Source organism: Astatotilapia calliptera, chromosome 13 (assembly GCF_900246225.1).
Source record: "Astatotilapia calliptera chromosome 13, fAstCal1.2, whole genome shotgun sequence".
In the NCBI taxonomy this organism is placed as follows: domain Eukaryota; kingdom Metazoa; phylum Chordata; class Actinopteri; order Cichliformes; family Cichlidae; genus Astatotilapia; species Astatotilapia calliptera.
Window position 1 is genome coordinate 18132367 of NC_039314.1, and position 14662 is coordinate 18147028.

Below are 14662 nucleotides of genomic sequence, written 5' to 3' on the forward strand. Positions count from 1 at the left end.
GGTTGCTGTACGCATATAGCCGGCTGTAGCTTTGCAGCTCACAGCCTGACACACACCAACACAACAGCATAGATAGCACAGACGTTAAGGCGGGGAGGCGTGATTGCGGTTGCCGCTCAGGTGCGTCCTCCTCCCCTGCAGCGGTGCTGCAGACCACGCCCCGCCACACACATTAACCTGGTAAAATACATATTTAGGCAGAATTTTGCAAATATCTATTTTTCATTTTTTAGCAGCATAGTACTTTTTTTCTAAGTATTTTTTAAAAGTCAGGTCAAGGCTCCAAAAGCCCAAAGGCGATATAAGGGTGGCGGCTCACAACAGTTTTTCTTTGCTACATGGATCATTTTAGTTCAGCTGGGTGTCTTTCCTTTAGTTATATTTCTTTAAGAGTTCAAAATGTGTTAATTACATAAATAAAATGTAATTTTCTCTGTAGCACTTCATGGATTTCATAAGCAACACACCTTAGTTGTTCACACAAAGCATAAAAGTAAAAAACAATATATACAGTGTTATCTTCATTTTTGATGTCAAAAAGTTTTTGCGGCTCCCAGTGTTTTCTTATGCGTGGAAACCAGGTCCAAATGGCTCTTTGAGTCTTAAAGGTTGCTGACCCCTGGTGTAAGTGAAGGTGACAGCAAGTGTTCCCCAGAAAGAAAATGGTTTTGCAGACCATGTTTTCTCCTTATCTCTTCTGACTGATTTTCTCTAGTTTTGCATTTTTGGTAGTGTCCTTGTCAGTAGTCGTAGCATAAGATAGTACCTGGAGCCCATTCAGGTTGCACAAGTTGTCCAGCACCTATACATGCTGAAATAAGGTTTGCTGTGTCTCCCAGTCTAATCTTACGCGTGAGGAGGAGAGACCAGGAGACAGACCCTTGCATCATGAGCCCAGAGAAGGACCGATATCTGCTCCTTTGTATGTCTGGGGGTACTTTCATTTGCACCAAAGCAACGGATTAAATGGGTGTGTTTACCAACTGGACAGACTGATGTCTGATGATCAAGCTCATAAGTGTTCACTTCATTTTTTTTGTAGTTTATTTTATTTTCTGGGCTAAATCTATTCAGCCACCAAAAAAAAGATGAGATTTGGTTAAAATGTGACTTCTAAAAGAAGACATCCCAGGGTGCCGCTTTAGTTTGCCGGGTCGAGTAGGCAGCCCAAATCCCATAAGGCCACCGCAGAGGCCCTGAGATGTTCTCTGCATGTTATTCCCCTGCTCTCTACCCTTCCTTTCCTTTTTGCATCACTGTCCTGTTCAGCAAAAATTACCCCAAAACACATCTTTAAATAAATGACAACAACATTTTTCTAAAAAGTTAAAAATTGTGTTCTTTATAAGATTTTATAAAAAAACCTGAATTAACCAGCTTTCACCTTATCTGCCTAATTTAATGTGAATTCATTGCCCAAACAAAGTAAAGAACTAACTATTAGCTAAAGAGCTCAAGAGTCTCCTATTTTTGGTGGAGACCAAACTTTAGCTAAAAGGAGAGGCCATGTTGAGTCGCCTTGTTACCTTCTCCAAATAAATGTTGCTCTCCACGTGCTGGCTAGAAATGTTTAGGATCATCAGTATTGTGTTTCTTATTATTCTGCTCCTTCCAAAGCCAAAACTGCATAAGTGCTTCAAACTCATAAAAAGTTTCTACATAGACTCCAATTAATTTGCATGTAATATTAAGGGTGATTAACTCTGTTGCCTACACAGCATTTCTGTCCTGACAGCATCCGTTCTGCAGCATCTGTCTCTGCTCGTAGTCTGAAGTTTGTCATGGGAAACGTTTTGCCAGCGTTTGCGAGCCTGCTTCGAATATAAAAATTATGAAGTTACCCAAGTTCAAGCATGACTTAGCCAGCTATCTCCTAAATTGAATTTCCTAAACTATCAGCCCAAATTCAGTTTCCTGTTAACAAAACCAATAATTTCACAAACCAATCTAGATCTCATTTCCCCCCATCACAGATCTGGTTTTGTTTTTTAATATTAGCAGCCTCCTTTGACCCTTGGTTCATATGCCTCCAGAATGTTAAGCACATCATTGTAAAGCAGTGTAGGCTGTTTGACTGTGTGTTTGGGATAGTCTCATGTTAGACTTGCTAATGGAGGAGAAGACAGGCTGCATCTAAATGACGTGATTATCAGTGACGCTGCCAGCTGCAATCAGGGCCAGGGCACACAGAGAGAGATCCGCAGAGAGGTGCTTTATGCATGGATAGACGGGCGGAGCAGGAGAGCTGCGGTTTCATTTGTCTTTTATCTCCCTCAGTGGCAAAGCAAGAAGGGAAGCACAAAAAGAGATAGAGGGGAGAGCAAAAGACAAACATTAAAAAGACGACAATGAAGGAATTATTTTGGGTAAACATGAAAACCAGTGACGGGCTTGTGAGCCATAGAGACTGGCCGTGGGAGATTTGTGTCTTAACAAGTGAAACTGAGGTGCTGAGGAGAGGAGAGTTTTACATGGACGTTTTGAAGCAGGGGTGTCTTCTTTAGAAATTGAGCCAAGAGTTGCATCATATGAACGTGGACAGAAAGCTCAGAAGTACTTTCCTGTGTCTATATGTGTTACTGGGTAGACTGATGAAGCACAGCAGGGGTACTGTGGCTGGATTTTGAGGCCAAGAGGTGACTGCTTTGTCAAGATAATACGAAGGACCTTGTGTGACTTTTGTCACTCTCTTATAAGTAGAAGAGCCCAAAACTGGGGTGAAGTGGGACAGTACAGAAAATCTGAAGAAAGAGAGAGAAAGCTGGTAAGAGTGCTAGTGGGTAAATGTCATGCGCCGTGGTGCGCGGGCACGAAAGGATCCAGGCGCAGACTCCGAGCTAACAAAAAGACACTTTATTAAAACAACGAAAGGCGACCCGGGGAAAGTAGAGAGCAAAACAGAAACTAAAAATCCGGGGAAACAATGACACGAGGAAGCCGGGATCGGGACGGCGGGGGGCTGCAATAGAAAGGGGAGATGATTACTAGGGAGCCAGGAAGCGGGGAGAACATATCAGGACTGAGTTAGAGTAGGGGCTTACGATAGAACGGAACCGTGGGAGCTCGGGAGGGAAGTGTGGCAGTCTGTGGGGGCAGGAAGTCCGTGGAATGGCGAGTGGGCCAGGTGAGCGCCGCGAGATCCAGTTGAGCCGGAGGACAGGCAGGTAGCAGACGCCGAGTAGAAATCTGGACAGAAGTAGGCAGGTTAAACAAAGTTCCAAGCAGAAGAGAATGCACACTTTTCGTGGAAGTCTGGTTACCACTGTGGGGATGACTACGGACTGGCGTGGAGCATCCGTCAGCGCCGGATTAAGTGGATCTCCGTGTAATCACCGGGATGGAGAGCAGGTGTGCTAGTGATGGCCCAGCCCGGGGGTGTGGCTACCCGAGCATCACGCATTCCACAGACCATGACAGTAAATGTAGGAAGTGTGGCTTGTGCTTTGTTTGTTTTCTGGATTTTTAATCACAGTAGGCTCCGTCTGGAGTAGCAGCTTAACATTTCCCAAAAGGTCAAACATGTCTCTCCTGTTTAGCCTGGGCTAGATGCATGTCAGTCTGAAATGCAGTTTAGGAGAGCAGCAGAGACAGTCCAGTGTCAGTCAAAGGCCCCATAAACAGTAGAGCCCTTCATAGCCTTCATTTAACCAGTGCCTCTTCCGTCTACAGACCTTCCTAAGTCCAGCACCTGACTGACATTTCCTCATCCTCACAACCTTCTGACATGATCAGGCAGGAATCATCCGCTCGCCACAGTCCAAAAAAAGCTCCTTCATGTACTAAAGATGGTCTACCTTTAACTCACTACAGTGTCGAACCATTTTGTAACTCAGAATGAAAAAAAGCTACAATTTTTGCTCCTTTTCTTACCTTTTAAGTGAGCAATTTTTTTGTGTTAAAGGTTTCCAGCAGGTTTTACTGGAAGCCAGGCAAGCATTCACACCGTATTAGATCTCATCTCAATTAAAATCTTCTTAGACTAATCAGCTTGTGTGCCATTTTGGAATCTTTTAATTAAAAAAGGGTCGTTTAAAATGCTTTATATGCAATCAGTAAACTCAGTTTTTCAGGAATTCTCGTGTAAAGTAGCAATCGTATCATTTTTGCAGCCATGTATAAATCAGCCAGCCTGATTGCTCAAGTCCGACAGAAATCTAATCGGTATGCACTGTGCAGCGGTCGCCAGGAATCCTTTGGCCTGGCTAATTTCGAAGCACCAATTTTGTGCTATTAAGTTGCATTATTGGGAAAGTAGGCTTTAGTCATTTTGGAGCTTGAGCCTTACTGGGTTAAAAAAAATGTGACATGTCAATTTGTCGTGTCAATTTGCTGCTTTAGTTTTGACAATTCTCTGTACTTTCATTGAGTTTGACACTCTGTAAGATCAGTCTCATGAAATCTGTGTCAAACTGTGCTACCAGATAGTGCGGTGGTGAATGACATGTGCTAGAGATAATGAGGAAGTGGTGGAGACGTGGATTTTTCTGCCAGTTTTGAATCTGTTTGGTTTATATAAAATGTCGTCTGTCGTTGTAATTGGTCGTTTTACGCTGTGTTCTGATTGGATGGTTTGTAGACATGGAGCGTAGCGGCATTCACATTGGGATTATTCGGCTCTAAATTTCTGACTGCGTCTTGACTTTTGCTGCAGGCTGTCTTTAGTCAGCAAATCAGCCATCCTTGGACGTATCTTCCAGTGTAATCAAGAGTTGCTGTTTTGGATTTCCAGCCATAGATTTTGCTACATTTCTCTCACGAATGAAAACCTCCACTTCAAACAGGCTTAGACCACACAGTAAAGGGGAAAGTTTATTCCCCGGGCTTTTTAGAAATGCAACACTAAATCACTGTGTTGCATCTTTACGTCAATCCAGTGTTTCACTTGATAAGTGGGTCTGTCACTCATGTTGTGCATAAGGCAGATCACTGGATCACGTACATCATTAAGTCCTCTAAGTACCGAGTGACTGAACACTGATGAGTGGAGGAAGGAAGGGTAAAGAAGTTCTGCACTAGATTCATGCTTTATTCATGTACAGCATGCTCACACATTTAGTGCCTGCAGATAAACTGTTACCACCTGGAGAAATGGGAAAATCTTAATTTGCTACTTTTTTTACCTTCTAATCTTCCAATGCTTTGTTTATATATACAGTTTGTTTACCTGCACTGAAAGAGCAAGAGTTAAAAGGCCGATTGCAAAAACTGGCTTTTACTTAGCTTGGCCTTGATTACTAAGATGATCGTTGCTAGTTCCAGTCTTTTAAGTGAGTAGAGTAACACGTGTGACCATGGCAGTTACCTGGCACTGTGCACCGTCTTGCTAATTTGTCATATCTGATTTGCAGTGACTGTGGAGGATCAAAAGAAAAGAAAAGACAGGATGCTTGAAAGACCTGTACAGTCAGCACAAATATACTGGCTGCCATTCAGTCGAACTTGATAACAATCAAGTAAAAGCAGTGAATAAAATTATTATTCTGACCTGGGCTCAGAAAATGTTTTGAAGAGAAATGGAAAAATCTCCTGAGTGAATAAAGTAATGAAATACATTTTTTTACTAAAAGAAAATTCATCCAGCTTGCTATTCAAAAAATGTTGGTATACAGCAAAGTAATTGCTGATGTTTTAGATGGTTTAGCTAGTTTGATCAATATGGAGAGCGACCGAACAGATCAGGTGCAGCATTTAGTAAGTTCTCATCAGAATTAAAACCTCAATCAGCTCCTCGTCACTGCACACGTTAAGTGGATTTATTTTTAGCATGTAGAAAAACTGAGATACACTGTTGAAACTGCATTTCTTATTCTTATATGAATTAGGATTTAATGTGTAGTTAAACGTCTTTATACGTTAAACTTCTCAGCCTACTTAAGATCAAAGTGAACTGTATGTGGCCCATGATGGAAAATGAGTTTGACATCTCTGACCTACCTGAAGATCCCAGATTGCACCTCATGTTCATCTTAAAGTAATCTCTTGTAACAGAGGACTTTAAATAAATTGCAAAAGATAAAATTAGAATTCAAATCTCGAGGCTGTGAACAGACAAGATGCTGCTGTAAGTGTCTTTGGAGTGCTGATAGACGGATATGTGTTATTTCTATTTTTTCTAATCTCATATTCTACCACCAATGTGTCAAAACGTCAGGTAGAAGAGCATGATGAGGTCTAGCAAGAGTGGTGTGTGTCTGCAAAGCTACCCCAGGCATGCCTTTATCCATAGATTAGATCTGAACAAACAGCAATTAAGCTCAGGCAACAACTAAAGACACTAAATTACCAGGGGGACATATTTCTAACCCTTCTACCTGCTCTGAAATCAAAAGCTATAAGTTGAGAAATAAACAAATCCTCTCCTATAATAAAAGAGGCATGAGACAGAAAATTATACGTGTTGTTATTAGATTTTTATTAGATTAACCGTAACTGCTTTGCCACAATAAAAATACTAGATGTTTTCATCCCTCTCACTGATGATGACACTGCTACTGCTCGTCAGTGAGATGTATTTTCCTCAGTCAGAAGCAAAGATTCATAAGGCTGTACAACACTGATGAGATTAGGATCTTTAACAGTGTGTGGTATTCACATTGCAAATGACATATTTGCCTTTCAAACAGTAATGACAGCCAGAAAGCATGTGACTAATTAGATTTTGTATAACTCTTATGAGCAGCCAAATTAGTTCCACCCCAGCAAACTACACCTGGAGAGGGTGCGGGGCTTTAAACCAGTATTGTCCAGGGAAACCTACACTCTCTGCTCGGCTAATTTCTTGGACAGCGGAGCAGCCGTGTGGTCTCAGCTGTAATACTGCATACGTTTGATGTGGATCTGTTGCAAACTAAGATCTGCTCATTGGAGCCATTCCCAGAGTAGGTTTACAGAAAACTACTTGCATGCTTCTGTTGACCTTACTCGGTTCGATTTCCTATTATTGAAGTATTTTTTTACTGTGCTCCTTACACAGAGCTGCAGAAGCAGTGAGGGTGCACAAAAAATATATAGAGGAAGAAACAATTTATTGCAAGTGCAGCAGAGATTTTAGCCTTAAAAACTTCACTAAGGACGTTTTTTTTTTCCTCTCAACTTGATCTTAGATTTTTTCTTATGTAGCGTAGTTTATTTAACACTGAAGAGAAATAATATATTTGAAACCACATTTTTAAGAGTTTTACATAAAGTTCACGAGCGAGCCACTGCACTGAAACATTTTCTCTGCTTCTTGCCTGCATCACATACCCAGTGAACAGTAATTTAATGTTTTCTTTTCCTGTTCACATAAATTAATTTCCGTTCTCTGGTTGAAAGTCGCAGACATTCACCCAGAGGCACAGAAACACTTGAGAGGCGTCGCCACAGATTCTGTCTTTGATTGTGCATTCGTGCTCATCTGCGTCTGGACAGGATGCCGCTTTGTTGTTTCTGTTCATTGTCATAAAGAGCCGCATCGGGCCGTGGGTGACAGAGATGTTCTCACAGCATCCTTGGGCACCCTGTCGGGTTGACACTGCATCTGTTGCCAGGATGGAGTGGGCAGCTGTTACCTGGAGGAATGTCAGCTACAGATTAGCGTCACAGCTCAATTATCAAAGCCCTGCTGATACACATCATTGGCCACGTTAGACATCACTTAAAGGCAGATAATTTAGAGCAATTTCTTGGCTCCCACTATGCCCGCTCGAGGTGCCCTTTACTTTAAATAGTCAAGCTTATAAATGACGGAGCGCATCTTGCAAAGAGTTGCATTTAAATGGCTTAAATGTCATTCTACTTATTCTAACCCCCATCAATAAGATTACATTAGGCTCTCTTTCTAGCTCACGTTCACTGTGTAGTTTTTATTCTATTTTATTATTTAACCAGTGGGAGGGCTAATCAGTGTTTTTTAGTAATGATAGCAGACACAAGCTTTAGGCTTCAGGGATAATAAAGTGTGTTTTCAGTTACGAGAATAATCAATGATCAAGCTTTTGTCTCAGACAAAGCATAGCTGTAGACACGCTGGTTCTCACTCCTATTTTCTTTACATTACATTTATCCTCTGGGTTTTTCTAATACTTTCCATGTGGGTCTAATTTGATCCAGAGAAGCTGTATTTTCCTCCATGAAGAAATGCTGCTGACAACTGTCCCAGCTTTTTCCATTAATGCCAATTTATTGAGAACAGGCTCTCCTTACCCCTCATGTACACTCCGTCTCCTTTCCTGAAGCAAGCCTGCGTTCTGTTATCAGAAGCAGACTGTGCTATTTACAGGGGGCTTGGTCTGCACTGTGCTGTGTGGTTTGAACTGCATAGCCTGTCTGTCCTTGATTTCATGCATGGTTATCCACACACAGGACAGCAGAGCTTGTTTTCTGAGTACCTTATGGTGGTAAAAAGACTCTAACAAGTGGCTTACGTGAGCAGACAAGGGTGGACAGAGACAGGCTGATTGGCCTGTGGTGTGTCAGAAATGAAAGCAGTCGACATTCAAAGGTGAACAGTGTAAGTGTAGTGGAAGCAGCATCTTCACCCAGGATTGACTGATTTTCTGTGTTCTTCAGAAATATTTATGTGCATATATATATATATATGAAGGAAACTGTTTCCAGGGCCTACTCCGTGGATCGGCTTCCTCCGAGGCGTGGACGTCTATCAGCAGAGAATGTACCTTCACCTATCAGCAGAGAATGTCCCTTAGTCTGTAACACAGTCAAATATATTCTCAAGTAATATTCAAGCATGCCATTCAGCGTGTTAGTACGAGCTCGGGAGCAGCTTGGGAGAACAAGAAAACAGAGACTGCTTCAGATTGTCTTCCCAAAGTGACTCAACTTTATTCACAAGTACAACAGTTTATATAGAGGGTAAAATTCATGAGACAGCAGATTATCAGTTTAAACCAGTACAGACCAAGATAAGGCAGCGTCTTCCTGCCCTTGGGTGAAGAAGCATCCTTTGTGTAGTTTATTAGTTCAGCTACAATTGTGATTATCTCAGCGACATATTTTCAAGGCACAAAACGAAGAGTTCTTACATTAGTGAAATCTGAAACAAACCATTTGGCCTTCAACAGGCGTCTAAAAGATTAAGAAACTAATGTAGCTGAGGGAGTGATCTCTGTGGTATTTCAACCTTGTACTAGCCTGTGATTCTCACACATCAATTCTTGGGTCAAAGAGAAAAACACTGAAACAAAGGGGCCTTATTGAATGACAGAGTTTTCCTGCATAATGTCACTATAAAACAATATCCAGTAAATGCTCCCATGGTACTAAAATACCTAACAATATATATATATATATATATATATATATATATATATATATATGCAGAGTCCATTTCCATTGAATGCCTCCACCCTTATCTCAAGCCCCCTCAGGAGGAGTCAACTAACAACAGTGAAATATCCATGCAGTTGCAACAGCCAAATCCCCCTTAGGCAAAGGCAAAGCATCACACATCCCTACCCCCCACCTCTGTCCACTGCCAGGCTCCACAAACATATTCTGTGTAATGTTGAATTTTCACAAATCTGCCCTGTCAAGCCTCAAGCTTTGCAGACAGCCTCCACACCCCGTTGCGTTTGAAGACCCCAGTCAGTCTATCGCTGCATAAGTACGTGTGTGACATGTTTCTTTCTGATGTCAAGCTTTTCAAGCATCCAATGCCAGCTCCTTTTCTCCGTGCCACGTCTGCCAATCCTCTCCGCTAGCCATCGCTCCCTGCCACCCCATATCCTCCTCTCGTCCTCTTTTTTTATTGAAGCTCGAGTGTGTCCCTCGATGAGCTGTGTGAGCTCTGAGATATCCATTTTACACCCCAAAGCCTGCCTTTCTCTGAGTGTTTTTGTGATGCTGTTCCTGTTTGTTTGCTGGCATGAAGAATGTAGCCGGAGTCTCGGTTATGTTGCTATTGTATGCTGGGTTGTAATGCAATATATCCTCTGGGTTGTGTTTTATTCTGTTAGCATGTTTACTATTCAAGCCTTAACTGAGAGTCCAAACTTGACACAGGGCATATAAAATGATTAAAATGTCTATTTTTTATTGTTTTGCAAGTCTTGAGGGTCATTTTGAACTGGTTTGTCCTGTTTTAATCATTCCCTGCCTTTTTCCTTTTTAGCCATTTGGGATCTGTTTAGATGTTTTATGTCACTTTCTTTGCGTCTTCATGGTTGGTTGCTGCCTCTTTGCAGGCTTTTTGCCACTCGTGACCAAATCTCTGTCCCCACTCCTGTCCAAACAGCAAGATTTTTATCTTCTAGTCCACGATTTATTTATTCCTGATCTCCCTCTAGTTTTTTTCCACTATTTGTCCACTCTCCTTTGGTCTGTTTCTGGCAACACTGTGCACGAATCCTTTCCTCTGTCCTACTTTTCTGCATTTTATTTATTTTCTTTTTTTTCAGTATCAGTCCCTCACCTCCTTCAATGCCCTATTTATCTCTTTGGTTTGTGGAGTCGCAGGAACTCACTCCAACAGGAGGGGCCGTTTCCCCGGGCTTCACAGCTGTTATTGGCATATCACGCAGTTTCATCTTTAAAGTCATAACACTTTCTTCCTTTCTATAAGAAATTCCATTTCTTTCCTCGCTAAATTAGACGTTAGTCAGCACTTCAGGTAAGTGATACTAGGGAATGAAATTAATGCGGTAGAAATGATATGGTTTCGGGCTTGGTATTTCATAAAGGTTTCACATGCACACATGCTCAGACACAAATCATCCACATCCCAGCACACCACACCTCTTCCATCCAATCAGTTGCTTAAATTGTCCCTCTCTAACCAGGATATGACTCTTGAAAATGTAGCTGCCAGAGAAAATGTTTATATTGGACATCTCAAGGACCATTTATGTATCATGTAGGATAGAAAATCCATCGAGATGGAGTTCATATAATGCCAGTAGACCATTAAATTTGTGTGAAAAGACCTCTCGAGTGAGCAGATTGAACAAAGGCTGCAATGAAGGCAGAGTGATTGAGTTCACTTTTCTTGACATATTTTTTGTTAAAGGCACACATCAAGGAGTTTTATCTTTGTGGAATTTGTATTAATGCTCTCCATTCTTTCATTTTGTTCAGCCTTGTTCCTACATTCTTGTTGCAGGTATCCCTTTCCAACCGTGTTCAGCACATGCAGTAAGAAGGACCTTGCCGCCAGTCTGGAGAAAGGCGTGGGAATGTGTTTGTACAACATGCCCGAGGTCAAGGTGCTTTACGGAGGCCAAAAATGCGGCAATGGCTATGTGGAGGAGGGAGAAGAGTGTGACTGCGGGGAGCCAGAGGTAAGGTCAACACAAAAGGCATTCAACCACACCTGCACCATTGGAGTGGATCAATCTCCACCTGTGTGGTTACAACTGAACAGGGCATGTAAAGCTAAATGTGAAAGTGCATAGAAAGCAAATGTTTTCAGTCAATCTTCCCCTTGGTGAGTTTGGAGAATCGGAATTCAGACAAATAAAAGAGTATCCCTTTCTCCAAGATGCCCAAAAACCTCCCAAAATATTCTCTGCTTATAGTAAACCATGTCTTCAAATCAATATGTTTATTCCCAAATGTAAGAAATGACTGGTTGTGAATGAATAATGCAAAAAAAACAAAACAACTTTTGTGCACTTGTCTTACTTGACATTTCCCTTGCAAACTGTGCTTTATGGAAACAATGTTACTGTCCTATAAGCAATCATCCAGAACCACTGAAAGTCTCAGCCACGCACTCAGACCCCTAAAACAAACCACAACAAACTTCCAAGTTAAACTTTCTCTTGACCCTGAAATGTGTTTTTATGACTTAAAAGCAGAGAAATCTAGTAAGCTGGAAAAAAAATACCAACCCAAAAACCAGCAAGCCACCCAAGGCTTCCCGTGTAAGTGTTTTATTTACATCACACCTTCTCTTGATTTCCCACATGTGTGGAGCGAGGCTCTGACAGGCCGCTCGGCTGATGCCATATCCCCGCTGAAGGCCCATTAATCAAACCACTGTATAACAGTGTGACAAAGGAAACAAACAAATCAGGTCGAGGCTGAAACACATTTTCTTTGGCTGTACCAGCTAAAGTCTGATGCACGCATCCGTGCACACATTGTTTCTTTCTCGTGTGCACAGCAGGATACACTACCCTGTGAAGGGAAGTGAAAATCGCATGTGGGAAGCAGGTAACACTCTGTTGTAGCCAACCCAGCTGCTTGGAAATCACAGGAAATATGGTGAGGAATATATCACTTGAAATTCCTGCTCAATATACAATGAAAATAGTGACAAATGCCCTTCAGAGGCATTTGCTAAGTCCATTAATTATCTTTGTACAGTGCAGAAAGTCATCTTGAGAAGCTGGAGCCACTAAATGCTTGTCACTTTCCTTATAAATGAACTATCGTATCTACATCCTGCACATATTATTGCCCCATATCTAATGATGTACTTCTCAGTCATCCATTTCTGAACTGTTAATCAAATTCAGGATTGCATGAGCGCTGGAGTCTACCCCAGCCTTTAATATGGCTCTCCAACAATTAGCTTGTTTTAAACTCCAATCAGACTGACACCGTGATTATAGCCTCTTCCAAGTTATATCCTAAAAAAACACTTGCTTCCTTTTGCTGCAAAATCTTAGCGTAATATTTGATTCCTCTCTGGGCTTCGACTTCCGTGTAAAATCTGCGTTTCATTCGTGTTTCTTTCACTTAATTTATTCTTGTTTTGCTGTCAGTGGCACTTTACTGTACTCTACTGTATTTTATTGTGGTTTTTATGTATTTTAGTCTACTTTAATTTACCTTGTGACTGCCTCTCTGTGAAAGGCACTTTACAAAAAAAATTACTTACTTAGTTTAAGAGAGAGGGTACATGTACAGGTCACATTCACATCTACATCCAATTAAGCTAACATGCATGACTTTGGACTCTGGGAGGATGCCAGAGTAACTGGAGAGAAGACCGGCACAGAGAGGTCATGCAAACTCAACGTAGACATGATCCCCTCGCTAACCTTCCTGTTGTGAGGCGGTGGTGCTAACTGTTCCGCAACCTTGATGCCCGTTATGTACTTTTATAACTTTATTAAAATGCTTATAGAAATCTGTGGATCCCTCCGTGGGTGTGCCTCCCCAGAAAGTCACTGACCCACCACCAAACCAGTCTTGCTAAATGATGGCAGCATAACGCTCTCCACGGCTTCTCCAGACCTTTTCACCTCTGTCGGAGGTGCTGATAGTAAGCCTGCTCTTATCTGTGAAAAGGACAACAGTGGTGGACCTACCAATTCTTCTGACGAGTCAATACAGATGTTTTGTTTTTGTTTTTTTCTTTTTGTTACGGAACTTATGCATAAGCTTATATGTTTTGCCGTTACATTTGCAAATAATTAGAATTTCAGCTTAAATTCAAACATTCAGGTGAGTTTTGACCTTTAGTTGTCTGAAAAGCCAGAAGCAGCGTAGAGTTTTGTGGCAGCTTAATTAACATTTACCAACTGCAGCTATAAAATGAGATATGAATTGTTGATAACAATCTGTAATCTGGTAGATTTAAATGACATTTATTGCCTAGTGGATTTTATACCTTGTTTTTCGCAAGCTCTGTTTACTCTAGAGATCCAAATATAGAGCCATTAGGCTAATAAGCTTAAAATACTGACATGTTAAGCAGAAAAGTTCAAATAGTTTTTACTGAAGTTGACACGATGTAATCGCCAGGACAGTCTTCGAGTTGATGCTTTTTCCAATTAAATGACTGCTTTTTTTTTCTGTTTTCAACTCGCTGAACTTCGACTGACTCAACATTGCGTTTGTTCGATTAGTGCTGTTATTACTGTGTTCTCCATCATTTAGATGGCAGCAGATTGTATTTCGGTGAAGTCGTTATGTTTGACCACCAACAAACTAACCATAAATTTTCCATTCGGTAGTTCCATCTCTGCCAGTTTACCTCTTTGTAACCTCCATGATGTCAGCACACGGGCTTGTGCTTGTTAGATCTGCCGACCCACTTAGTCCAAGAGATGAAAGCAACTTTCTTCTTCCCTCTTAAAAAAAAAGGCCTACATCAGAGCCAAGAGGTAAACAGCCATAATCATAAAACCTCACATACACTGAAAATTAGACATCCAACAACTCGCCTGCCTCCACCTTCAACACATCTTGTCATTACCTTAGGGCCCCACAGGCTAAACAGCTATGTTGTTTGTTTTTGTGAAATAGTGTGCTTTCTAGCACTGCTTGCACAAAGCTGATGTGTTTTGGGATTCAATAAAAGATAAACATCGACAGATAAACGCCTCACTGGGGATTTTTGTTACGGCGTTACTCCCCATCCAGCTCCTCCTGACACATGCTCTATCGGCTCATTTTCTGCAAGCTGATCTTGTCATTGTGGTAAAGTGTCTACAATCTTCAAATCCCGTTTCTGCTTCTGGCCACGATGCCCTAATAGTCAACTCCAAAACACGTTTCTGTTATCTGCATCAAATCTCAGTGGAGGTTTTAACACACGCCCTCTTAAGAGCTTCATCTGATTTCTATCTCTTGCTTGTCTTCTGTTTTTTTGAGGGGGCGTATTGCATTAAACATGTTCCTTTCCTTTTTTTCCCCTTTTTTTTCACTACTCTAAATGTCTAAAGAATTTGCCAAATCCAAAACATATGAGCCTGAGTTTATATGTGTCCCT

General features: G+C 41.4%; 1 protein-coding gene and 1 long non-coding RNA gene across 6 annotated transcripts in view; one reads left to right on the forward strand and one right to left on the reverse strand.

Annotated features, from left to right (window-relative positions):
* The window catches only part of adam12b (ADAM metallopeptidase domain 12b), an 88996-nt gene that overhangs the window by 50781 nt on the left and 23553 nt on the right, over positions 1-14662 (forward strand). For all 5 annotated transcript variants that reach the window (XM_026189368.1, XM_026189371.1, XM_026189369.1 and 2 more), the window contains one exon: positions 11099-11276. In XM_026189368.1, the coding sequence (XP_026045153.1) occupies positions 11099-11276 (178 nt within the window). The remainder of the gene's footprint in view (positions 1-11098; positions 11277-14662) is intronic.
* LOC113034630 (uncharacterized) lies at positions 2839-3411 on the reverse strand. Its single transcript, XR_003274202.1, has 2 exons — positions 3042-3411; positions 2839-2959 (listed from the first exon to the last, which is right to left on the reverse strand). It is a non-coding gene; the product is annotated as an uncharacterized LOC113034630 (long non-coding RNA).